This window comes from Panulirus ornatus, chromosome 63 (assembly GCF_036320965.1).
Source record: "Panulirus ornatus isolate Po-2019 chromosome 63, ASM3632096v1, whole genome shotgun sequence".
Taxonomy (NCBI): Eukaryota; Metazoa; Arthropoda; class Malacostraca; order Decapoda; family Palinuridae; genus Panulirus; species Panulirus ornatus.
Window position 1 is genome coordinate 4,444,974 of NC_092286.1, and position 25,953 is coordinate 4,470,926.

Sequence of the window (25,953 nt, forward strand, 5' to 3'; positions counted from 1 at the left end):
CTAAAGTTAACATATAAAAAACATGATACATCAACAGAAATAATGGCATTTACCTAACTTCCTGGTGTTACATGTGGATTTATTAACAAGACTTAATGAAAAGAAGCTGATTAAATCAGAGATTTCCATGAGCTTTTATTGTGAAATTCATCTAAAGTTATTATATTTTCCAAAGTAAACAATATTCAGACTGGTGATATGATTCTTTACAAATCAAAATAGCCAATTTCATATACTCTAACAAGGAACAGCTTATGAAGAAAAGCATATCCTTTTTTCATATCACAATAAATATATGTTGAAGTTTCTATCAAATATGAAGACTTACTTTCGCTAAACAAGTCAATAATTCCTCAATTAAACTTAAATTTTATTCTTTGACTGAGGCTTCTACATGTGTATTTCACTGACCCTATTGCAGTCCTCTTGGCCTTCTGTGGATTTCGAAGTTTACCAATACATCTACCATTTAATAATTCTCAGATGAGAAACTTCATAGTAATCAGTACATACAAAAATATTCTTTTGATGATCACTGACATGTTAAACTAGTTTACCTGTATACATTAAATATCAAAAACATGAAATCATACAGTTCCTCCGTTATTGTAGGACGTAGTTTGTGAGATGAAGTTTAATTTTACAAAATGCAGAAAATGATACAGCTTTTCATTCTTACCCTACAAGGCCTGCTTTCTATATCAGAATATGTAACCTATTATTTACTAAAACCTGTGATTATCTATTAAACTATACTTAGTATCTACTATGTTTCTAAATTCATGATATGATTTACTATGTTACATATTAAAAATCAGGTGAACAACAGACAATGGGTCAGTCTTTCCGACGACACAGACAACAGTCGCCATTCAAATCAAGTCGACATTGGTCGATGCGTTAAGAGCAATCCAGGCCACTGCCCACCCTCGGGGTGGGGCTAGAGGTGAGGGTGGGTCAGGTTAGGGTAAACAATGACCTGGATTGTTGCCTTTACACATTTGCCTGAATGACGACTGTCCTCTGTGACATCGATAGCAACTCGACCACTGCTGAATTACCATTCAACTTAGGAGCAAATTTGTCGAACACTACAACCCTGCGGTTTATCATATTACAAATGAAAGAGGACTATGACGATTAGAGCCTGTAATCGGCAACAATTTCTCTGCATTTAATCAACAAAGTTGGCATCAGGGTTATTCTTGGACATCTAAAGTCTGCCAAGTCTGAAATTAGTACAAACACACGAGGTATGAGTAGTTTTGCTGTTTTCCTACAAATCTAAATGCAGTGACAAATAATGAAGTATGTGTCTCACCGTCTGTGAAGAGGGGAAGCATTAACCAACGAAAAGGTTTAGCGGCACCCTGTTGGGTACCACACAAAGCCACTGCAGTCACCAGGCAACTGCCCAGCTAGTGCCAGGCTAGTGACGTATGACGCACCTGGGCACTGCACCGACTACAGTGACTTCTTAGCACATTTTACACAAATCAAAAACCCACAGAAAACCACACATACACACACACACACGCACACACACACACACACACACATACATATATATATATATATATATATATATATATATATATATATATATATATATATATATGATCATTGTAAAAAAAAAGTTACATGTTCCTCAGAACGTGGATTATAGGATTTCAGATAAAATATAAGTTTCTCATTTAGGTGTGGAGGTGTAGAAGCTTAGAATCGTCCTGTTATCCACCTGCCAACACTAACAAAAAAAATCGTGACCCGTCTGGTGTTCACTAATAAGCTACAATAGAGGATACACGCAGTCAATGCTGATGAAAAAACTAAAATGATGGGAAAAGAACGAAATAAGAATACATTGCTGAGAAGTGAGGCTCATGCGAATTCCATTTGCGTGAATACTATAAAAAAGGAAGGTGAAAAAGCCACAAAAACTTACGAAAGAAATACCCCATAACCTCTGAGTGGTTCCCTCAAAGGTAAACACCTTGGATCCTGACAGAATCCCAATATTTATGGAGGCAGACTTAGATATTTCAGTATCACAGAGAGATAAGGGTCCTGGGGAGAAGTCAAATTAGTACCATGGAAGCAGCAAAGTCAACAGAAATTATATAAAAACATGATAAAAGAAATTGTGTTCTTCAGTAGTCTTACCCTTCGTCAGCTCACAGGGGAAGGGATAGGGTTCACAATTAGCCGAAATCACTTTTTTTTTTTTTTTCAATAGGTCCAGGTCTGTATAATATATACATCCCGAGTTAAGAGTGATAGAATATGTCTAGATTACGTCTAAGTTGATTAAAAAATGTCTAAGCTAAAAAAAAAGGTGAATTAAAGAGTAATCAAATACAAAAGTGAGGGGAAATTGGTACACATCGAGGAAAATTGTAGGGTCGGGTCATCAGATGAAGCCATGCAGTATGGAAATTACAATGTTTGTAAGGAAAAGTGTAGAAAGTGAACAAAATTTTGGTGTTTGGCAATAAGATGAAACTATAGGATGGAAGCTCAGAAACTTACACACAGGTTAAACTCGAGCAAAACTTTCAGACTATCAGTGCTTGCTACGTGAGATTCCCGTGGTCCCAGGCGGAGAAGAGACGTCACCTGTTCACACATGTCACCTTACTAAATTAAACTGGTGTTCAGAGAGAACATGAAATTCAACAGTTGAATAATAAATGAAAAATGTGAAATACTACTGAAACAATAGAAGTCAAACTATTAAGTATATAGCAAGAAACGTTGGTGGGTTGGTTCTTTGCGCTTGAGTCATATCAACCGCCAGAATCATTGATACCCTCAGCATCAAGCTACATCCACAAGACGAAAACGTTTTAACTCCTCAACTTCTTTTTTAAAAGATACTTTTTAGGCCACACGTTCGCATGTGGCTTATATGAAGGCGACCTCCTCCAGTGGCCATTACACATCAAGAAAATTGTATAAGTATTAATAGCGTGATTATTGTTACTCAGTTTCAAAACACCACTGACGGTATGAAGAAAGTGCTGTGAATAGAAATATTCCATGATTATGTGTTTCATTAATCTGTGTATTTTTCTCAAATGATATTAGACAGTAAACGCACGTAGAAAGTTTAAAACCCATACGTTTAAGAAGTTGAAAATTGGTTATTGCATTGAATACGCCTTGCTGAAGCTCTTAATGTGTTGTCTTAAAACACTATTGTGGTGGACTAAGTGTGAGTGTAAGCTCCAACTATCAAGAACTGATTTTTTGCGACAACCTTGTGGATATATACTTTCCTAAGCTCCCCAAACCGCCTTAAGGACAACAATCTAAATGAGACAGGTTTGTCATGATTATAGATGTATAGTATGCTGAACGTAGTGACAGCTGGTTACTGATCAATAGTTCTGATGACTCAAAAACTGAGAATATAGTTTTATTGGTTCTGTATCCTCCTTTAATAAGAAAGTTACTGGTTCTGTATTCAAGCAGATTGAGAAGTTGGTTATGATTCTGGATCCTCAAATTTCGCATGTTAATCCTTGTTTACGTAGAGCAGTATTCCATTCAATAACTAGCTGATGACATTTTTCACATGTACTGTAGAGAACTTTGTTTTAAGCCAAAATAAACCCAAGTATACTTTAACCTACTTACTGCAATGCATAGATACCCAGAAAAAATGGCGTCCGGAAACAATCAGATTCAAACAAAATGTACTGAAATCCAAGAAGATTCCAGCTAAATCCATGAAATGCACCTCTAGTATTGGTGAAGACTACCAACTAATGAGTTTATGCTTATATTTGTTGTGTATTGATTTTCTACATGCATTTTTATGACTTCTGTTACATGGGGACAATCGAAGCTAGGCTACGAAAGGCAGCCAACGGGACAGATCCAGAAATCAAACCTGGAATCTGGAAACCTTTACTTAAAAATAAATCAATCGTTGGAGGGTTGTGATGATGGGGAGAGAAATACGACTTAGGCCAACGTTCACCATACCAACATGCGTAACGTCTTCACCTGTAACATCATCATTCGCGACATTATATGTGAATCTCAACAAGTTCCTACATAAGAAAGTGTAAAGGGGATATGAATATTTCACTTTGAATTAGTGGCTGGTTTATACTCCACGCGAACTTCAGAGAACATCTGACTTTACCATTGTCTTGACTACTGTAAATGTACTCAAAACACACTTTGACTTTCTAACTTAATTACACGAGAATACATAACTCGTTTTTGAAGTCAATAACTGGCTACTGACATTTTTCATGTGTACTGTACAGAACATCGTATTTTTCCATTGTGTTCAAGTCAAAATATATCCTTGTATAACTTAATTCACTGACCTACTTTCAGTATGGTGAACATGAACTCAGTTTTTAGATCAGTAACTGGCCAATAGCATTTTCACGTGTACATAACCATCTTTCTTTAGCTCTTGTCAGAATACACCCAAATATACTTGGAAGTACTTACACAATTACACCATAGATAATTCAGAACTCATCTTGTAGCTGTCCAATTATATTTCCCATGTGTATTGTAGAGAACATCTGACGCTACCGTCGTGTTCTACTAGTCAGGATACACCAAGATTTTCCAAGTGTACTGTACAGAACGTCTGACGCCATCCACCACTGTTGTCTAATTGTTAAGATACACCCAGATATCCTTTAACCTAACTGACCTACTTACGCTAGATATAATAGTTATTTTTTTCGTAAATGAATTCTGTATTTCTGGTGATAGTAGGGCAGTAGATGAAAGTATATTTGGGTGTCTTTTGACTAGTGGAAGACAGTGGTTGAATCAGGTGTTCCTAATGATACATATAGATGTTATAACTCGGTTACAGATTCATTATGCAATTTCTACTCTTACATTTTATATTTTGGTATTTTTGGCTGCATTTTAGAGTCGTGGGTGAGGATACAAGTGAGTTTGTTAATCATGAGTGATGGTTATGGTTAAATGAATATTGACCTGTGTATATTTTTCTTAGATCATTATAACTTTCCCCACTATCAAAATATGCAATGTCAGTATGCAATTCCTACATTCTTACATTTTATATTTTGGTATTTTTGGCTTCATCTTAAGAGTCGTGGGTGAGGTTACATGTGTGTGTTAATCATGAGTGATGGTTATGGTTGAATGAATATTGACCGGTGTATTTTTTTTCTCAGATCATTATAGCTCTCCCCACTATCAAAGAGTAAATGTGAATAAGAGCAAGGTTATTAGGTACAGTAGGGTTGAGGGTCAAGTCAATTGGGAGGTGAGTTTGAATGGAGAAAAACTGGAGGAAGTGAAGTGTTTTAGATATCTGGGAGTGGATCTGTCAGTGGATGGAACCATGGAAGCGGAAGTGGATCATAGGGTGGGGGAGGGGGCGAAAATTTTGGGAGCCTTGAAAAATGTGTGGAAGTCGAGAACATTATCCCGGAAAGCAAAAATGGGTATGTTTGAAGGAATAGTGGTTCCAACAATGTTGTATGGTTGCGAGGCGTGGGCTATGGATAGAGTTGTTCGCAGGAGGATGGATGTGCTGGAAATGAGATGTTTGAGGACAATGTGTGGTGTGAGGTGGTTTGATCGAGTAAGTAACGTAAGGGTAAGAGAGATGTGTGGAAATAAAAAGAGCGTGGTTGAGAGAGCAGAAGAGGGTGTTTTGAAATGGTTTGGGCATATGGAGAGAATGAGTGAGGAAAGATTGACCAAGAGGATATATGTGTCGGAGGTGGAGGGAACGAGGAGAAGAGGGAGACCAAATTGGAGGTGGAAAGATGGAGTGAAAAAGATTTTGTGTGATCGGGGCCTGAACATGCAGTAGGGTGAAAGGAGGGCAAGGAATAGAGTGAATTGGAGCGATGTGGTATACCGGGGTTGACGTGCTGTCAGTGGATTGAATCAAGGCATGTGAAGCGTCTGGGGTGAACCATGGAAAGCTGTGTAGGTATGTATATTTGCGTGTGTGGACGTATGTATATACATGTGTATGGGGGTGGGTTGGACCATTTCTTTCGTCTGTTTCCTTGCGCTACCTCGCAAACGCGGGAGACAGCGACAAAGCAAAAAAAAAAAAAAAAAAAAAAAAATATATATATATATATATATATATATATATATATATATATATGTGAATAAATGTGAATGAGAGCAAGGTTATTAGGTACAGTAGGGTTGAGGGTCAAGTCAATTGGGAGGTAAGTTTGAATGGAGAAAAACTTGAGGAAGTAAAGTGTTTTAGATATCTGGGAGTGGATCTGGCAGCAGATGGAACCATGGAAGCGGAAGTGAATCATAGGATGGGGGAGGGGGCGAAAATCCTGGGAGCCTTGAAGAATGTGTGGAAGTCGAGAAAATTATCTCGGAAAGCAAAAATGGGTATGTTTGAAGGAATAGTGGTTCCAACAATGTTTTATGGTTGCGAGGCGTGGTCTATGGATAGAGTTGTGAGCAGGAGGATGGATGTGCTGGAAATGAGATGTTTGAGGACAATGTGTGGTGTGAGGTGGTTTGATCGAGTAAGTAATGTAAGGGTAAGAGAGATGTGTGGAAGTAAAAAGAGCGTGGTTGAGAGAGCAGAAGAGGGTGTTTTGAAATGGTTTGGGCACATGGAGAGAATGAGTGAGGAAAGATTGACCAAAAGGATATATGTGTCGGAGGTGGAGGGAACGAGGAGAAGTGGGAGACCAAATTGGAGGTGGAAAGATGGAGTGAAAAAGATTTTGTGTGATCGGGGCTTGAACATGCAGGAGGGTGAAAGGCGGGCAAGGAATAGAGTGAATTGGATCGATGTGGTATACCGGGTTGACGTGCTGTCAGTGGATTGAATCAGGGCATGTGAAGCGTCTGGGGTAAACCATGGAAAGTTGTGTGGGGCCTGGATGTGGAAAGGGAGCTGTGGTTTCGGGCATTATTGCATGACAGCTAGAGACTGAGTGTGAACGAATGGGGCCTTTGTTGTCTTTTCCTAGTGCTACCTCGCACACATGAGGGGGGAGGGGGATGGTATTCCATGTGTGGCGAGGTGGCGATGGGAATGAATAAAGGCAGACAGTGTGAATTGTGTGCATGGGTACATATGTATGTGTCTGTGTGTGTATATATATGTGTACATTGAGATGTATAGGTATGTATATTTGCGTGTGTGGACGTGTATGTATATACATTGTGTATGGGGGTGGGTTGGGCCATTTCTTTCGTCTGTTTCCTTGCGCTACCTCGCAAACGCGGGAGACAGCGACAAAGCAAAATAAATAAATAAATGATATATATATATATATATATATATATATATATATATATATATATATATATATATATATATATATATGTGTGTGTGTGTGTGTGTGTGTGTGTGTGTTTTATTTCAATATCAGATGAGATTTTGTGGCAAAATGCATTAGGGTTAAAGTGAAATTTATGGGGAAAAAAAGCATTTATAAATTTAAAGGGGCGTTGGTTACTTTTAAATTTCCCGGGATGCATGAACACATATAAATCAAAAGATTGGGTTATTTCCAATGTTTATGATTATAGTCAGCCTTTCCTCAAATTCTATGAGAGATTTTCATAAAAGAAAATTATTTCTCAACTTGTAAAATTAATGCTGGACTCAAATTTGATAGTTTATGGGATGACAATATTTAGTTCGCGAGGTTGTCAAGAGATGGCGCACACAGATCTGCTGGTGACGTCACGGCTCAGTCAGTACATTACCGTTACTGGGTGAGGCTGTGCCTTTGTCCGGCGTCACATTAAGGGTGATCCGCTGTGTTTTTGTGTGCCCATTGGGGCTGTATTGATTATGTGTGGTGCTTAACACGAAGAGCAATCATGTTTCGGTGTATCCCCATCTTTAAGGGGTGTAACAGGCATGTGGAGTATGTGGATAAGAGGCACTGTTCATTGGGCAGTGTTCCTGACGACATAATGCGTTACGCCCGTAGTCTGGAAGAGGTTTTACTGGACGCTAACCACATCCGCGACCTCCCAAAGGTGAGTAACCCTTCCCCAGTTGCTCATACCAGGAGTAGAATAGTTTTTATCTTAATGGGGGAACGGCAGGAGTCATCTGCATCCACCAGGCAGGCCGGGAGGTCCACTCCCAGTCCTCACCTTCCATTTGAACCTGGACTCTGGACTCTCTAACCCAGGCTGGTAGATATGACTTTTCTTAGCTTTACTCTTGTCGCTTTTAGTCAGCACCAAGTTTGACCAACACAAAATTATGATTACTTTCTTAAAACATTCCGGTAAAGGTATTTTTCCCGTCTGTGAAAAATCATCACTGGTTTTAGAGTGCCTTTTTTTCAGGTGTTAAAAGATATTAATCAGCTGGTAATGAACAGGTTGCTTTGTACTGTGTGTTTTGTGAAGGTAATATTTTGAATGTCAGAATTGCTGGAAGAGATAATTTTTTTCCCATAATGGGTTGAAATTTTACAAAGCATCTTACAAAAATAGACCGTAGAAACATGCTTGAACAGGAGGGACATATTTGCTGTGGAAAGTTTATCATTTGATGTATATATATATATATATATATATATATATATATATATATATATATATATATATATATATATATGATGTAACCTCTATTCACAGATCCCCTCCCTCAACAAACATCTCGCTCACTAAACCCAACAAGCAGTAAGTAGCCAATTTCCCAACTCAATTTTAAACTGCAAGCCAAAAGACATACCCATCAGCAACCACACTCCCCAGATAAACACGAGTCATTCTCCTGTCTGTGCTCTAGACATTACCCATCTCAACAACACTGCAAAGACCATTCCAACATATTCCAAAACACTTCATGCTCACAAGACAGATGCCACAAAGAAGATACTGTGTACTTACTACTCAAGTGCCCTGGACACTTTCTACACGTAAATGCACTCACAGATCAACAGATCACAGCGCTTTATGGCTTGTGGTCCCAACTGGTGGATGTGGTCAGCTTCATGAGTGCTGTAGGAGCTTCATAAAGGGACTCCTAGGGCAGGGAGTATATATATATATATATATATATATATATATATATATATATATATATATATATATGGTGTGTGTAAATGTCAGCAATGAAAACTGATAGTCAAGTCCAGAGATATTTAAGTTTATGCCAGCATCCAAAGACCCTAGGTACTGAGTGAAACAATTGATATGTATAATTTAAGTTTATCTTATCCCTGGGGATAGGGGAGAAAGAATACTTCCCACGTATTCCCTGCGTGTCGTAGAAGGCAACTAAAAGGGGAGGGAGCGGGGGGCTGGAAATCCTCCCCTCTCATTTTTTTTTTTTTTTTTATTTTCCAAAAGAAGGAACGGAGAAGGGGCCAGGTGAGGATATTCCCTCAAAGGCCCAGTTCTCTGTTCTTAACGCTACCTCGCTAACGCGGGAAATGGCGAATAGTTTGAAAAAAAAAAAAAAAATTTAAGTTTATAAGCTTTAACTAATGACTTTTTTCTGCAGTGCTTGTATAGTATTTAGATAATTCAATGATAAGTGCAGAGCATGATTTGGAGCATTTTATTGTGTTGAATATTAAGTTTACATTAGGTAGGTTTATGCATTTTAGGGAAAATGTTTGGTTACTTTATGTAAAAGTAGGTTAAACACATGTAAAAAGTTCATTAGAACTTATGAAAACTCCTGGTAGCTTATATGTAGAATAATACCAGTGCTGATTTGGTTTGCTCCTCAGCATGAAAACTCCTGGTAGCTTAGATGTAGAATAATACCAGTGCTGATTTGGTTTGCTGCTGAATATCAGTCAAGTGACTGTGCTCTTTTGTCTATTTGTTTACATTCAGTAGCAACTGTGTGATGCTCCACCATGGATGTAACAGATGAATCAAGTAGAATATTGTACAGTTAGATGAGGTAAATCTCAGATGCAAGGGGGGTTAGTTGGTCATGGATTTTTTTTTTTTACAAGTATACTTTCAACATATTTTTACATAAACATAAAAAAAGTTTGATCGAGTAAGTAACGTAAGGGTAAGAGAGATGTGTGGAAATAAAAAGAGCGTGGTTGAGAGAGCAGAAGAGGGTGTTTTGAAATGGTTTGGGCACATGGAGAGAATGAGTGAGGAAAGATTGACCAAGAGGATATATGTGTCGGAGGTGGAGGGAACGAGGAGAAGAGGGAGACCAAATTGGAGGTGGAAAGATGGAGTGAAAAAGATTTTGTGTGATCGGGGCCTGAACATGCAGGAGGGTGAAAGGAGGGCAAGGAATAGAGTGAATTGGAACGATGTGGTATACCGGGGTTGACGTGCTGTCAGTGGATTGAATCAGGGCATGTGAAGCGTCTGGGGTAAACCATGGAAAGCTGTGTAGGTATGTACATTTGCGTGTGTGGACGTATGTATATACATGTGTATGGGGGTGAGTTGGGCCATTTCTTTCGTCTGTTTCCTTGCGCTACCTCGCAAACGCGGGAGACAGCGGCAAAAAAAAAAAAAAATAAAAAAGTAATATTGCCACCATGATACATCCCCTTATGTGCAAATTGAAAACCATCATGTTTCTAACAGAATTTGTAATGTATGATGTACTTCAGTTAAGAATCATTAAAAAGAATATTGGTATAATTTCCTCTGTTGGTTAAGAATGGTGAGTACCTCTGCTGGTGGTGTGGATGTACCTTGTCTGTGTAACACTGTGAAGTCAATCTGTAAGGAGTCAAATTCTGTTACTAGGCACATCCCAGTATTTCCCAAGGGCATTGAAATACACAGTTTTGATATTTTCTGTAAACTTACTGTTCTGTGATTATTTATGTTGTACATCACTTCCCAGAAGCTGGAGGTGTTCAGGGAGTAACACAGACTAATCTGAATCAATTGAAAATAACTTCAAGGGTGAATCTTTAGTTAAGGGGATCACCTGAACAGAAATTTGGCTTGCATAAGGCACAGACTACTCTCCCCATGCTCATAATACTTTACATTTCAGTTTTTTAGCAGTTGTGAGGGATTGCTTAGATATCGTAGTACAAGCACCACTGATGAACATATCTTCCATAATGTAATATGAAAAGACAGGCCTCTACCACAAAAACCATGGCACTTGCATGAGAGCTTAGGCAGTGATTTTATGTATTGACTAAGCTCATCCTTATCTCAGATGGGTGGGCAGTGAAGTCTGTGTTTATGATTGCCCCAGCACTGCTGGTATCACCTAGGAACCTCCTTTCCTGAAAATATGCAGCTCAAGGATGTGCTACATCTATTTGAAGGGAAGGACTCCAATTAAGTGTTTTTTCACTTATGATGTAACCTCATGCAGGCAGAGTTTGAAAACACCAAAGTCCATTAGAACAAAGTTTCAGCATATATGATACTTTTTTCCTAGCTTCACTGCTTGCAGTATACACATAACCACTTTACACAGTTAATGATTTTTGAAGGCATTATAACTAATATTTTACATATGGCACTTCTTTACATATAGTACATGGTGTTTTACATGTTTATATGTTACTTATATGAAATTTTGTGAATAAAGAAATGGAATAATATGCCCCAAAAATAACACATGCCTCAGAATTTTTTTCTTTTATTCTTGACCTAACAACAGCAGAGTGCCAATATCTGGCTTTTCACCATAATGTTGTATACAGTATACACATTCTTTGATATCCTATGAGTGACTGAGATGCAAGATATTTTATCCTGCTTGGGACACTTGATAGAAGCAAATACTGGCTGGGATTTTAAAGAAATGGAAAGTTTTATTCATAATGTGACAACAGGAGCAGAGCTGTAAGGTTCATTTTCAGGTGAATGGAGCAGCGAATCCCTTTCATTGTGTCTTACCATTCTCATAGTAATATGTAGTTCAGTGTGCTATGCCACTATTATGAATCTAAACCTTCATACCCTTGTTTAAATTCCCAGCTAAGTAATGATCCCAGATCTTATCCATAGTCATTACTTGGAACCTAACATCAATACTTGAAAAATATTACACAACCGAGACACTTCTATAAAGTATTAATGAAGATGTCATTATTTTTTTGATTTCAGGAAGTGTGTTGTAGGGAGTAGGTAAATTTTTTTTTATTAAAAGCTCTTGTATTACTATTCTTATTTTGTATTACTGTTTATATTTTTGGTTAGAACAAGGTTACTTTTTCACTCAAGACATATTTACTCTATTTTGCATGAGCAAGGTAGCATCAAGAAATTCCTTAGAGGGAAAAAATTCTCATTTGACTCCTTCCTTTGTTCCTTCATTTGGAAGGTATCACAAGAAAGGATTTCCATCCCCCAACTCCTGCCCCTCTCAATAATGCCTAGAAAGAAGTCATTCCTAGACAAAATCTAGTATTATATGATTGCCTCATTTAATATCATTCAATAGAATATGATGTTCAGATTCATACTCTGCTGCTGTTATATTTTCTAATGGTTACACTAGTACTGGTATTGCTCGACAGAATTGCTCAATGTTTTGTAACTAGAATGAACATTTACCAGACATTTCTCTTGTGTCCTCAATATTGATTTTGGAGTACATGTCTCTAGCTTGGAACCTGGCATCATAAATTCTTATTTTACTTTACAAGTGCAATGATTCTGTCATTACTGTAGATGAAAATCATACCAGTGGATCTGTTAAACAGCATTTTTTCCCATGTGTAGTGATCACTTTGAAGAATGTAGGGGCTAGGTTGTATTAGGATAGGTTTCTTGGGTTGATGATGAGTTGGGTTTTGAAAATAAACATAATGTGCTGTATTCCGTATATGAAAGAGAAAGGCAATCCCAGCCCAGAAACCTAATTTTTGTGAAAAGGAAGGCAATCCCACCCAAGAAACCTAAGTTGAAGTGATTTACTTTTGGTGTTGTATATGGAATTAAGTTCTGCCATATGAGATCAGTTGATATAAGTAACATCAGTATTAGTGTGAGACTTAGCACAACCCTTAAGTGGCATATTGTAGGCTGAAAAGAGATGTGATGGAGTACTCCAGTATGTGATTTTGAATGCAAAACTTGATTATTCATATGAATTGTCAGTGGAATTTTTAACTAGATGTTGCTGTAGGTTATGAAGAGATACACTAAAAGATAACTAGGTTTAATACATGGAGGGTCTCAGCTTATGATTAGTTACATTCCTGGATAAGCAATCGCAAGTTAAACCATTGAAAACCATGATCTAAGGGGGATTCATTTCCTGGCCAAACATTTTCCCAGTGTAACCAACCCTTATAGTTAGATTATACTGTACCTGAAACAGCTTACCAGTCATATACAGTACAGCCTTGTACACAGTGTCATGATGTAGTTTAGATGAAGGGTAATGAAAACTAACTTGTACATGAAACGTGATGATGAAAGCTTTTGATGCAACTGCGGTGGAAAGAGGGTTAGTAGGTGGAAGAGGGAGGAGCACTTTGGTTATCTACATCACTCTCTGAATTATCTCATTCAACAAATGTTGCCACATCACAGGTAATGCAGATGATATGGGAATAAAGGTAGAAGAAGGGCACCTGATAGGGTGAGGGAAGGTTTGTGGGCTTGTCTACATCACTCCTTGAATCATCTGATTCAGCAGTTTTTCCATCTGTTGGACTTCCATGCTTATTGAACTTCCTTTACTTACTGTGGATAAGGTAAATAGTAAACAAACATTTTGCCAGTTGGATCGGTTAGAAACTGAGTGGTATTTTGTTATGACAATTAAGATATACATGATAAGTACACAGATACCTCAAGTTATGGTGATGTACTTTATTGTTCATAGAAAATATTCTTACAGACATTAAGATAATTCCCAGTATGTTGTAAGGTGAAGCATATTGTCTTAAGTCAGTACATTGTACCTTAATTTGTGATTGTTGCAAGCCAGTGCATGCTCTTCAGCATCCCCTTTCCCCTGATGACTACATATTACATCTGAAAAGCATGGTTTAAGTACATACCACTCAGTTGATGTAAATTTACATTGCTGTATGTTGCAGTGTCATGAGTGAGCTCCATATACTTACTCAGTACTGGGCAAACAACTAAAGAAAACTTGAGTAGCCATACCTTAACTTTATTGGTCCTTTGTGAGACATGATATAAAGGGGTAGATCTTTGTCCACTCATTCCGGCATTCAGCTGTACCGAAAAGGTATTTGAATTTGGCTTAAGGTTGTCACATGGTCCATTCCACTAGATCTCTCACTTTCAGTATCTTTTAATGTGGCATCTCTGCAGGTAAGACATTCATTATAACTTGAGCTAACGTTTTGACAGGACTGGACTGGACCACCATATAATGCAGATTTGGGAGAAGAGCTGGTGCCATAGGTTACTATGTTTCTACCAAAATGCAGTTGTGTAACTATAGTATATTTCTTCATACTTGTTTGCTATTACTTTTTTAGTGAAGAAGCACCAGGAACAAATGAAGGAAAGGCTTTATTTGCTCTTATTCATTGTTTAGCTGTCATGTGCAGTGCACAACCAGACCCCACAGGCCTTTCTGTGGTTTCCCTCTGCTGCTTCAGATGCCCTGGTTCAGTCCATTGACAGTATGTTGCCCACTGTATTCTATATCGCTCCAGTTCACTGTATACCATGCATGCTTTTCACCCCTCTGCATATTTAGGCACTGAGCGCCCACGTAGTGCATGTAATTTACCCATATCCTGACAGCAAGAGTCATGGTCCCATACCTACAATCGTAAGATAGTTTTGGAGGCTCATCACTAGATTGGTGTGGGGTGAGGCTGATTTGTTGCTCCTATTCTGTCTAGCTGTTTGAGGCTGTGGCTAACTACACAACTCTGCTGATTAGGTTGTCATAATCCCTTCTTTAATGTCACCTGGGGATGAATTGGGAGCAGAATGACATATTTTCTAAATAAGGCTAAATATCATCATCAGGACCATTTTCTTCAGCTAGATGTGCTGTCCTATCAGATTCATTTGAAATCTTGTTGATCTTAGCAACTCTGGTGATTGGTGACAAATATAGATTATGGCATTTGCCCTGATGGGAAGATGAAGTAAGGTTATGCATCTGCATGCATTAGGATAGGCACGTTATGGAATGAGATTATGCAAGAATTGTATAAGGTTAGATGCCCAGCTTTGGAAATTGGCTCTAAGGAACTGGCTGTTTTAGCTTCAACTTTACCCAAATCAAACCACAGCTAACCAAAACAAATATTAGTATGCTTAAAGAGGATAATCTTGTGATTAAGGCAATAAAAGTTTTTACCAAGTACAGTACTGTGAATATTTGTGAAGACTTAATTGCTCATGTTACTGGAATCTGAGTCAAGGGTGATAATAATCTATTTCTTAGGAACATTCCTACTGAATAAGAAGTTATGCTTACATACCTAATACTTAGGAATTTTAATGTGAAGTCTCCTGGGGATTTTATTCTTACTTTAAGAATAACTAGTAACTTGTGTTCAACAGAGTAAGCATATAACTTTTTAGATTCACTTTACAATGTATCAGCAGTTTTAAATCAGAAAGGCATTATTTAATGCTAATTCTTGTTGCCATAAGTTTGGTGGTCATTTGTGAGTATACTCTAGTTTTTATTAGCTCAGATTTTTCACATAGGTTCATTGTGGGTTATTTAGAACATTTGTTGGACCTTTATCCAGTCTGAATTGGGACCAGTAGTGTCCATCGTTTTGCACAAAGAAATTATGGCTCATCTTCATTTCAGAGTAGTCATGATTACCTACTTTATTTGTACATTACAGTGGTTTTGGAGGTCTTTACAACAACCCAGTGTGAGACCAAGCTGTTGTGTTTCTCCTTTTTGCACCTTGGGTATTTAAGTGCCCCCCTCCCCCACCTTACCTCTTTCTCAGCAGTTTTCTAAGCAATTTAGGTGTGTAACCAAAATTAACTAACCTAGCCAAGAAAAATACAGGGGAGAGGAGGAATGGAAGGCAAATCTTAGGTGATTTGCTAAAGTAACCACCTCACCATGGCTGGTTTGCTACACTTTATAGGTATTTATTGGGGTCCATTTTGAGTTTTTCCACTAAATAGTGTAGCATATGTAGTGGCTGTAGGTTTAGTGTGAAATGATCTGTTGAAGAATTAGCTTGAATCAAGTCCAGTGACTGCTACATCTCAAGAAACATCCTACCCTCAACATGGTTCGTCTTAAGAAGTGTCCTTGCATTTCTCAGAATGTCAAAAGCATTGACATTGAAACCATGAGGGCATTTTCAACACCAAGAATTGAATTCATTTGACTGTAACTTCTTCATGTGATAGTTATATCCAACATAGTTGAAGCTGTGAAATGTTTTTAGCATCTGCGAATCTTAACAACACTGAACCTTTTTGTTGCTGCTAGTTATTTTATAAACTTGTAATTTTGATGTGAAATAATTGTCAATGAATCATTTTGAATATAATAAGAAAATATATACTATGGTTGATGAAACAATAACAACCAGTGATAAATTTTCACTGTAAGTGAAATAATGAATCATGGAAAGTAGCAACTCATGCCCTCCTCCTGCACATTGAGTGTGAGGTGAAACATCAGTAAAAGCTTCTCTGTGTTATTAGAGTGATATACTTTTGAAGTGATTTTTTTCATTTGTATAAGATCTTTGTAATTTTAAGGCAAAGTAGATTTTTTTATGACTGGTAAAAAAACAGACACCATGCAATGAATCGGATGATTGCAGATAAAGAGGATATAATTTAGTCTTTCGGTGCAACACCCATTTGTGCTAGTCTGGACTGCCATCATCAAGTCAAAAGTAAACTTTTGAGTTTCAGGATTTGATTATATATTCCATGTGCCTCTCAGTGGTTTGCACATGCAGTGGCATGAACTTGCTAACTACTACAGAGATATGGATTGATAACTGTGCCATATAAGGCATGTACTTCATGTTAAAGGTTTGTCCTGCATACCATCATGGGAAGAAGGAATCTTTATCAAGCATACCATTACAACATAATTTTAGTTATGTAAAAGGCCAAGATATATTGGTTTTGTATTGGGAGCTGTGGTTTTGGTGCATTGCACAGGAACATCTGTTCCTTGCACTTCCGTGCTGACATGGGGAACTGTGAATAGTTTTGAAAATAATAATCACACATGACACCTGTAAAAGATGTTCTGGTGAAATTCGATGAAATTCATTGTTTTGAAGTAACGCCCATCTAGGTGTAAGAGCTTACAATCATCACTTCATTAGTAAATGTAAAATAATTGTCTTGGAATAGATTTCAAGACACATCCTACACCTTTTGATTTCATTAGTATGTTTTAAATTCTTCATGCCAGTCACACTAATAGAGCACTGATTCTAAGTGCAAATCAGAAACCGTGCATTGCATGATTTTCCAGGTGTAATTTACATCGTAGATTTGTCTTGTGTTTACTGTCTCATGGGTGTGGTGAAAGATTGTTATACCTGAGTGTTATGGTGTAATGGCTTAGGGGGTAGGGGATGGTGGCAGCCAGGGAGGGAGGGATTAATGGCGATGAGGAAGGGTGTGGTAGCCAGGTAGGGAGTGGCGGTGGTGAGGACGAGTTTGGCAGCCAGGGAGGGAATTAGTGGTGTTGGTGAGGGATATCTCGTGGAGTCTTCCTGGGTGTCTTCAGATTTCGCGACCCATCGAGCAATATGAATTGGTTCGTCATAATCCCAAAAGTTTTCATAAAATTTCTTATTGGAAAGTTAAGATCTGTACCCGCAGTGCAAATTTTCACTTAAATGAAATACAAAGTTTAGAATTATTATTGGTGTATGTAAAACGAAGGTCTATTGCATGTTTTCAAAAAATTTAGTCCAAATTTGTTTTACTGACCCTGACAATCATAAACACGTTTACAGTCACAACACCTGGGTTCCTTTGCACGGCGGATTCAGCTTCGTAGCACTGACTCCATTGTGGAGACCGTCCGAAGAATGCTGTACTGAATGTATTTCAAGGCCCAATTTTTTTTTCGGGGGGGGGGGGGGGTGTTAAAGTGCCTAGAACTTTTTCTTTTTTAGGATATATTGACTCGAGTTCGGAGATCTCGCTGTCTCAGCCCGATATTAAGGAGTGGACGTGAACGTTAACTTAGGTAATCACAGTGACTCTTCAGGTGATTACTAATGCAGTGAATGGTCGTTTGCCACGAGGGCGTTTACGCTAGACGTGCGTCCGAGATGTTTTGCTTTAAGATTGTTGATAGCATATGTTTGTCTTGCAATTATTGCACGAAAATTTGTGTGGAAGAGACGATTCTAATTTTCGAAGTGTTTAAATTTTAATTGTGCTTTTAATTGTGACCTTGGTTTTAGACGTTGCTCACTGAAATTAGTTTATAAACAATTGCTCGTCATACTGTTGTTAATTGGTTGAGTTATTTAACTGAGTCGTTGTTATTGGATATTCCTACATGTACATCCGAGAAATACCTGTGATTGTATTATTTGTATTATATATGCGGCCTTTGTGTGCATGTGGTCCCTGGGTTGACATGGATGTTCTTTGACCTTGTATAACGTGTTCGTTAGCCCTGCCTTCCATCCAATATATATATATATATATATATATATATATATATATATATATATATATATATATATATATATATATATATATGTGGCGAGGTGGCGATGGGAATGAATAAAGGCAGACAGTGTGAATTGTGTGCATGGGTATATATGTATGTGTCTGTGTGTGTATATATATGTGTACATTGAGATGTATAGGTATGTATATTTGCGTGTGTGGACGTGTATGTAGATACATTGTGTATGGGGGTGGCTTGGGCCATTTCTTTCGTCTGTTTCCTTGCGCTACCTCTTAAACGCCGGAGACAGCGACAAAGCAAAATAAATAAATAAATAATAATAATATATATATATATATGTATATATATATATATATATATATATATATATATATATATGTATATATATATATATATATATATATTTTTTTTTTTTTTTTTTCAAAATATTCGCTGTTTCCCGCGTTAGCGAGGTAGCATTGAGAACAGAGGACTGGGCTTTTGAGGGAATATCCTCACCTGGCCCCCTTCTCTGTTCCTTCTTAAAATATATATATATATATATATATATATATATATATATATATATATATATATATATATAAATTATATATATATATATATATATATATATATATATATATATATATATATATATATATATATATATATATATATATGTATATATACAGAGAGAGAGAGAGAGAGAGAGAGAGAGAGAGAGAGTAATATCCACTTGGGATTTGATGGTTAGTTATAGAGTGGTTTGGGTCACAGAGATTGAGTGACGAGCTGATGCATAGGGACTCGGTTGGGATGTTTTAATGTGAACGTGTTGCGTGTTCATGGTGGCTCGGCAGCCATTGATTTTTTTTCTTGAGTACATTATTTTGTGTGCTTTGCATTTTTTTGGTGTTGAGAATGGAAGACAGACGGATGAGACAGTTTAAAGTGGAGCAGATGCATTGTTTGTAGATGTTGAGGGCTTCTTGTTCTTTTCCAAATCAGTTGCCAGTTAGCGCTCTGCGGGCCTTTAGTTTGTCTTTTTTTTTTTTTAAGTTGGTGAGGGTAATGAATGTCATGTGTGTCGTATGTGATTCCTGGAATGGTTTGTGTTTTGTTCATTGGGAGTGACTGTCCATCCAAGGTGACAGGAGGATGAGCTGGATTCATGTTAAGAGTGATTGAAGACTCCTGTCGAGTTGCAGACATTCAGCTCTTGGTGAACCATTTTTTCAGTTGTGTAACGGGGTGCATATTTTGATGTTGCGTCTGTGGTGTCAGGGTGATGCGATATGATTTTGAGGTCGCCTGCATATGAAAGGACCTTCAAATTGAGGTTAGCCCGAGGTACTGGGAGGTTGTGTAGGAGGAGATTGAAGAAAGTTGGAGAAAGGACTAATTTTTAGGGAACTCCGATGTAAAAGTTGTTTTAGAGGGGAAACCTTTGTGAATGACGGGCGTGGTGGCCGGCTATGAAATTGGATAACTTTTTGTCATTGTTTTGGAGGGCGGTGTAAAGTATATTTTTTGTAGAAGGATATGTCGGAAGACTCTTAAATGCTTTGTTGATTTTTATTGCCACTAATGTTGTGCGGGAGGTGGTTTCTGGTTGGTCGGGATTTTAAGATTGGTGTTGTGTTGGCAAGTTTCCAGATGTTAGGGATTTTATGTAGTCAGAAGTTGAATATATCCGCAAGAGTTTGGATTGCAAATGGGCCATAATGTATTATGTGAGAATTCGATATATTATCAGGGGTTGTAGCAGGAGAGTTCTTGGTTTTAATTGCATTGCTTGTATCAGTGGGAGTGAAGAGTAGGTGAGCACTTTTTTTCCGGATGGATTTTATTTCATGACTTTCCTGTTTAGGGTTGTGGTTGGTTTGTTGCAGATTTTGCATGATTATGTATGTTCTTTGGAAGAAATTTCACTTGAATGGGTCAGGAATGCTTCTTGGATAGGGGCTGGACTGCTGAGGTAAGAGTGGAATTTCTTTTTGCCCTAGAGTTGGTTGCTATGGGACATGTGATTCTCTGTGTCGAGGAAGGAGTGGCAGTTTTGAGTTTGTCGTTCTGTGATTAGGTTAATGATAGTTTTATTTAGAATTTTCATGTATTCTCTTATTTCTGTTGGTGGTGAGGGATTGTGTCTGTGCTGGCTTCTTTGATTTATTAGGTATGTAACATGTGGGCTAGAAGGAACGTTATCAGGATGGGCAAGAGGTTAGAGCATAGTTCTTGTAGCGATCTCCAGTTGGTCCTGTGAATTGAGGAACAAAATGTGATGTCTGGCAAGGTCGACTGCTGGAGGTGGTGGTCTGGGAGTCTGATTGGCTGGTTGCATAGATTGAAGATATTGAGATGTTTCCCTTGGTTTATGAGTAGATAATTTCTGGGATGGGATGTACGATAAAGTAATTCAAGGGTGCATTTGACAAGTATTTTCAAATTGTACCCGACCAGCCAGGCTGTAGGGGTTATGTGGTCCTGAGGATCATAGGTGTCAGTGTTAAGCCAAGCGGAGTGGTGGGCATTGAAATCTCCACCGAGATATATATTTGGTATGCTGATGAGGATCTGCAGCTTGGGAGTGTATGTTGTGAGGGAGGCGTGTAGATGTACATGTTTTAGTTGTTACTGTAAAGTTTTATGGATTGCATTTCTTGGGGTGTTGTTATCGGTGAGCTCTTGCGATGTTACTGGTGGGCATATATTACCAATCCTCCTCGTCGTTGTTGTCTCGTTTCTTACAGTTGTTAAATATTAGAAATATGGGAGGGTTGATCTTGGTGAGTCTGATTTCTTGGATGAAGACTGTGTGAATGTTGTATTCTCCGAGTTGATTGAATAGTTGTATTTGTTTCTATGATCCCATTGGCGTTGTTATAAGATATTTGATTTGTCGCTGGGATTTCGTAGAGTAGAATGGTTTGTTTGTGGGGAGAGAGAGAGAGAGAGAGAGAGAGAGAGAGAGAGAGAGAGAGAGAGAGAGAGAGAGAGAGTTCTGTGATGATTGTTGGGAGCTTGTGCTTGAGGTGAGGAGGGTTTGTGATAAGGTTTTGGAAGTTGCTGTTTGAATGGTTTGTGTCTTCTCTAATCAGTGATTTGTATTGGAGATGGTACCACTGAGTGCAGAGGTATACTTATGGTTTAGGGTTAAGAGTTAATGCTACCCTCTTGCGTTAACGGGTGGAAGATGATGGAGGATCCATCATCTCCCTGTAGTGAAAAAAAGTGTGACTGCAAAATGCCTGGGTATGACTCATGGAGGAGCAGGGGAACGATGGCTTCTTTTAAGAACGAGGTCATCGACGAAACTGTATATACTCCTACCTGTCCCTGACGATGATATATTTAGCTTCACCCAAGGCCATATATCGACCGCTGTGAACACTTGTACACGGAGCCCGGTAGCGCCTAATTATTATTTACCGCAGTATATATATATATATATATATATATATATATATATATATATATATATATATATATATCTTAAGGTTTTGACAAAAGGACAAATTGGTCTTATGTGAAAACTGAAGGAATACATATATCGATATCAGTATTGTTCATTATAGACAGATGATATATCCTTTACACTTACAATACTGAGAGGAAGGCAATTGCTGGCGGTAGCTTAGTAGGACAGCTAGACACATTCTAACATGAGGGAGGGGGGAAGGTCAAGAACGTTTCATGGGGGTGCAGGGGTCTAAGAAAACGCCGGTATGTATGGTCATTTAAAAGTGCTATTGTCCCATAACTAACATTTTGTAAACACTCCGAAGGTGGGAGTGTTTACAAACTGCTCCCAACTATTTTCTTTTGACTTCCACATACAGCACTGAGTTTGGTGATGGCATCAGGCTACCATTTAAGATCACAGTGAATATTTGTTTTCTTTATTCTGTGGGTTTTTCAAAGGCACATTCGAAGCGACATGTTTTCCATATGTATTTAAAGTTAGACGAAAAAGCACATAATTGCCATTAATTAATCTGAGGCATGTTTCTCCTGAATTTCAGAACTTCTTCAGACTACATAAGTTGCGCCGCTTGGGCCTCAGTGACAATGAAATTTCGAGGCTTCCTCCAGATATTCAGAATTTCGAGAACCTCGTGGAATTGGACGTCTCTAGAAATGGTGAGTGTCAACTTTTACTGTGTTATAATAACTGCTTAATATTGGTAATCCACGGTCTGTGGTACCCCCTCCCTCCATTTTTTCGGACATTCTTGTCAGATAATGAATGAAACTGCTGTAGTGTTCTCTGTGTTCTGTCTGTCAGGTAAGATGGAGACGCATGTCATCTTTTTAACTCGTTTCTTTCAGCTTCCTGCATATGCAAATGTACTCACAGTAGTGTTGATTAGGTAGTATCTCTGGTACTGTACCGTGATTTATTGTTATAAAGATTGACATTTTAGACACTTAAGAAGATGAGCGATCGCTTTAAAATGAGGGTTTTTCTCTCGAACTGTTTTAGTATATGCTCTTCAGTGGAAAGTTTTGTGAATAATGTTGACATGGGTTTTTACAGGAAACGCTTGAGACAACGCATTGTTTTTCTGTGGTAGTGCGTTAGCAGGTTGTTTAGAATCCCTAATGTAGTGTTTCACTTTACTTAAGTGAAGCTGGTATCTTGGTTCATTCCAACTAGCATGTCTGGGCCTCCTTAGCATGCAGTGCTACTCTTGGTTCATGAGTTAATTCTCCTCGGGCAGTATACCTTTTATTTTACTGTTATTTACCTCATTCTTTTCGACTGTATCCGTCTTAAGTGACAAAACACTTTTCTTGCGAAAAAAAACAACTTTTGAATACATATTTATAACATGTTTATGAATTTGATATGAGATGGAGTATTGCATAATTTTTGTAGTTGAGTTGGAGTAGTAGTTTTTAACGAGGACGGAATCCTGTTAATGTTTAGCCGGCCGTAAAGGTAATGCTTATGAATTGCGTAATGCATTATGTTTTACCCAAGCAGTACAGTATGACTTGGTGACATGCTTAGGTTGGTCTCTTGGTACGAACCAGTCAGTGGCTATGATACCCATCGCTCATTATGCAGGTACTGGCTGCGCAGTTCAGAGTTGATGCACGGAGATTGTGATAACACGTTACCTTCAGATTGCGATATAAGAGATAACTTGGCATGACGGCTTTGTTATTTCGAGTGTCTTTCGCCCTTGGCCTCACGTCCTGTAACCTAATGTTCTCTCTGGATGAAGACTTTATTCCTGCACCAAAAGACTTTATCCCTGCACCATGATTAATTTAGACTGATGTCCTTTTATAAGTGTCTTAATATTTTTTTCATTTTGTCATACGGGGAGATTCTCACTATGTTAGGGCCCAAATCTCTCCTCTCTAGTCACACATTTTCTTGAAGTTTTTCGAGTTTCTTACACATACTGTGCCTTCTCTTAGCTTGATCCATTCGACTATAGTACATTGTTTTGGAACTGATTGTTTACTTTGCTAATTTCTTTTCCTCGTCATTTCGAAGACCTTCTCAGCATGGAGATCATTAGATTGATTGTTCCTCTTCAAAGTTGGTATGTCTTCTGTTGAGGATCCCACTTTCAGTGGATGACAAGCTGAGGCTGCCATCTAGTTAGCTTAGCTCATGTACTAAAGGTACATTGGAATATGTACTATTTGATGTACTGTTGGATGTATTATAGCATGTTTTCAAATTAGGTGCCCAAACTAATGATGCATCTTCTAGTTTGTGTATAATATGTGAAGTAAATATTTTTTAAGGGTCGAACTCATGTGCTACCCCCAGGGGTCAGGTCAAAGGCCATTGGTGTCGAGGGTAAAGTAAAGATGAAGATATGATAGGAATGTCCTTTGACCTAACCAGTAAGGATGACGTAAAGATGACTACTGAAATTATAACGATTTTTTTTTCTTTTTTTGAGTTTACGTGTTTCTTAGTACTGAACATAGAGATAAGTGATAGGGCGGAGGGAGACTTGTTACCTTTAATTGCGAAAGTTTGCGAATATAGTTACCCATGCAGGAGCTGTCATGGTATCTCACTTAACACAACAGTCCTCAGCATTATTGCTGTCATTAGTCTTGCATCATACACTGATATGCTCAGAGAGTGTTCGAGTCGTTTGAGCAATTCATGTACACAGATCAGGAGCTTTTGCAGTCCAAATACAGTCCTGTGCCTCATGACTGTTATTGGGATCTGATCCATTGTGAGGTTTCTTCTGCCTCTGTAATTAAAGACTCTTGCCTTAAAACACCCTAATTGATACGGTTGTAATGGTGGTGAAATGAGACAACGAAGCACCAAAAATTGGTCGGGCATTGCGCCGAATGACCTCTGAAATATAACTATTTCTAACAGCGATAGAAGCACGGGTCAGCCGAGAATTCTCAGGAAATTTTCGTCCATGTCGTGTTCATTTGAAAATCCTTTAGTAACTGTTTATTAAAGTTTTTAAGTGAAAGTTGGGATTACTCGAAAGTTCAGACCTCCAGTATTGAAAGCGAATCAAAACGTAAATTGCAGTAGTCATTGTGTGGCTTGTGTCATGAATGTAGTTTGAAGGAAGTTGAGATGCCTGGAACAAGTCAGGCTGAGGGTACTTTTTACAAACGTATATAAATGGTCGTTTTTCTCGTAATAATTTTGCCTTGGCTGATATACCGGAGTCTTTTATTTTTTTTTTTTTTTTATGAACACCCCCCTTCCCTCCCCCGCTTCATGTAACTGTTCGTTTCCGTTCCATTCCTTCCCTTGGTGGACGTGTATGTTTTTTCTGCTCTTGCTGCATTATACTTATGTTGTCTCTGCTTCTTCATCTTTGGAAGCTTTTCCTTTTGTGTGCTCGTCTTTGTATATTCCTGACCGCATTGGTCTTCAGTACGAGACTATGTTCCTGGGAACAGTGGTGTTTTTAAACCGTGGCATCTCCCTGATGTATACGCCTGGCAGGTGTCTGATGATTGCGGCAGCGTGGCGTGTATGACAAGAGGGCAGCTTGTCACGAAGGTGGAATCACTGGAGTTGAACAGAAGGGAGCGCAGCAATACATGCGTGGGTAATGTCGAGGCTATACCGTATGGTGACTTACTGGCTTGGTTATTCGGTATTTAAACCAATCGACTGCCGAGGTCACGACGGCGAACGGGTTATAAACCACAAGTCGAATATCTTGAACACCTTCAAGATGTTCAAGATAATTCTACGACCATGCGCTTGGTGTCATTGTTCATACGGCTGCTCCTGCAATGGAGACGAAGAACATCACGGTCCATACAAGGTTAGAGGACGGGGCAACACGCAAGTAGTAATCTTAAGGGAAAAGTGTGGGAGTGTGTGGCCCACTTCCGCTGATACACGAGGAGAAAGTTGACCCACGTGTGGCTCACGGTTTAAATGGTCCTGCAAGTGTGCCCCGTGC

At 38.4% G+C, this 25,953-nt stretch overlaps 2 protein-coding genes across 19 annotated transcripts in view; one reads left to right on the forward strand and one right to left on the reverse strand.

Moving 5' to 3' along the window:
* Positions 1–2,643, reverse strand: part of LOC139745944 (uncharacterized) — a 61,251-nt gene extending 58,608 nt beyond the window's left edge. For 2 of the 5 annotated variants that reach the window (XM_071656657.1, XM_071656656.1), the window contains exon 1: positions 2,530–2,643. In XM_071656657.1, the coding sequence (XP_071512758.1) occupies positions 2,530–2,628 (99 nt within the window). In that variant the 5' untranslated portion in view covers positions 2,629–2,643. Of the gene's footprint in view, positions 1–1,321; positions 1,478–2,529 lie in introns of those variants that run through there. The other 3 variants (XM_071656660.1, XM_071656659.1, XM_071656658.1) reach the window with 2 other exon arrangements.
* Positions 2,644–7,692: 5,049 nt separating this feature from the next.
* The window catches only part of LOC139745942 (protein lap4-like), a 556,451-nt gene continuing 538,190 nt past the window's right edge, over positions 7,693–25,953 (forward strand). For all 14 annotated transcript variants that reach the window (XM_071656641.1, XM_071656649.1, XM_071656646.1 and 11 more), the window contains exons 1-2: positions 7,693–8,001; positions 22,549–22,666. In XM_071656641.1, the coding sequence (XP_071512742.1) occupies positions 7,840–8,001; positions 22,549–22,666 (280 nt within the window). In that variant the 5' untranslated portion in view covers positions 7,693–7,839. The remainder of the gene's footprint in view (positions 8,002–22,548; positions 22,667–25,953) is intronic.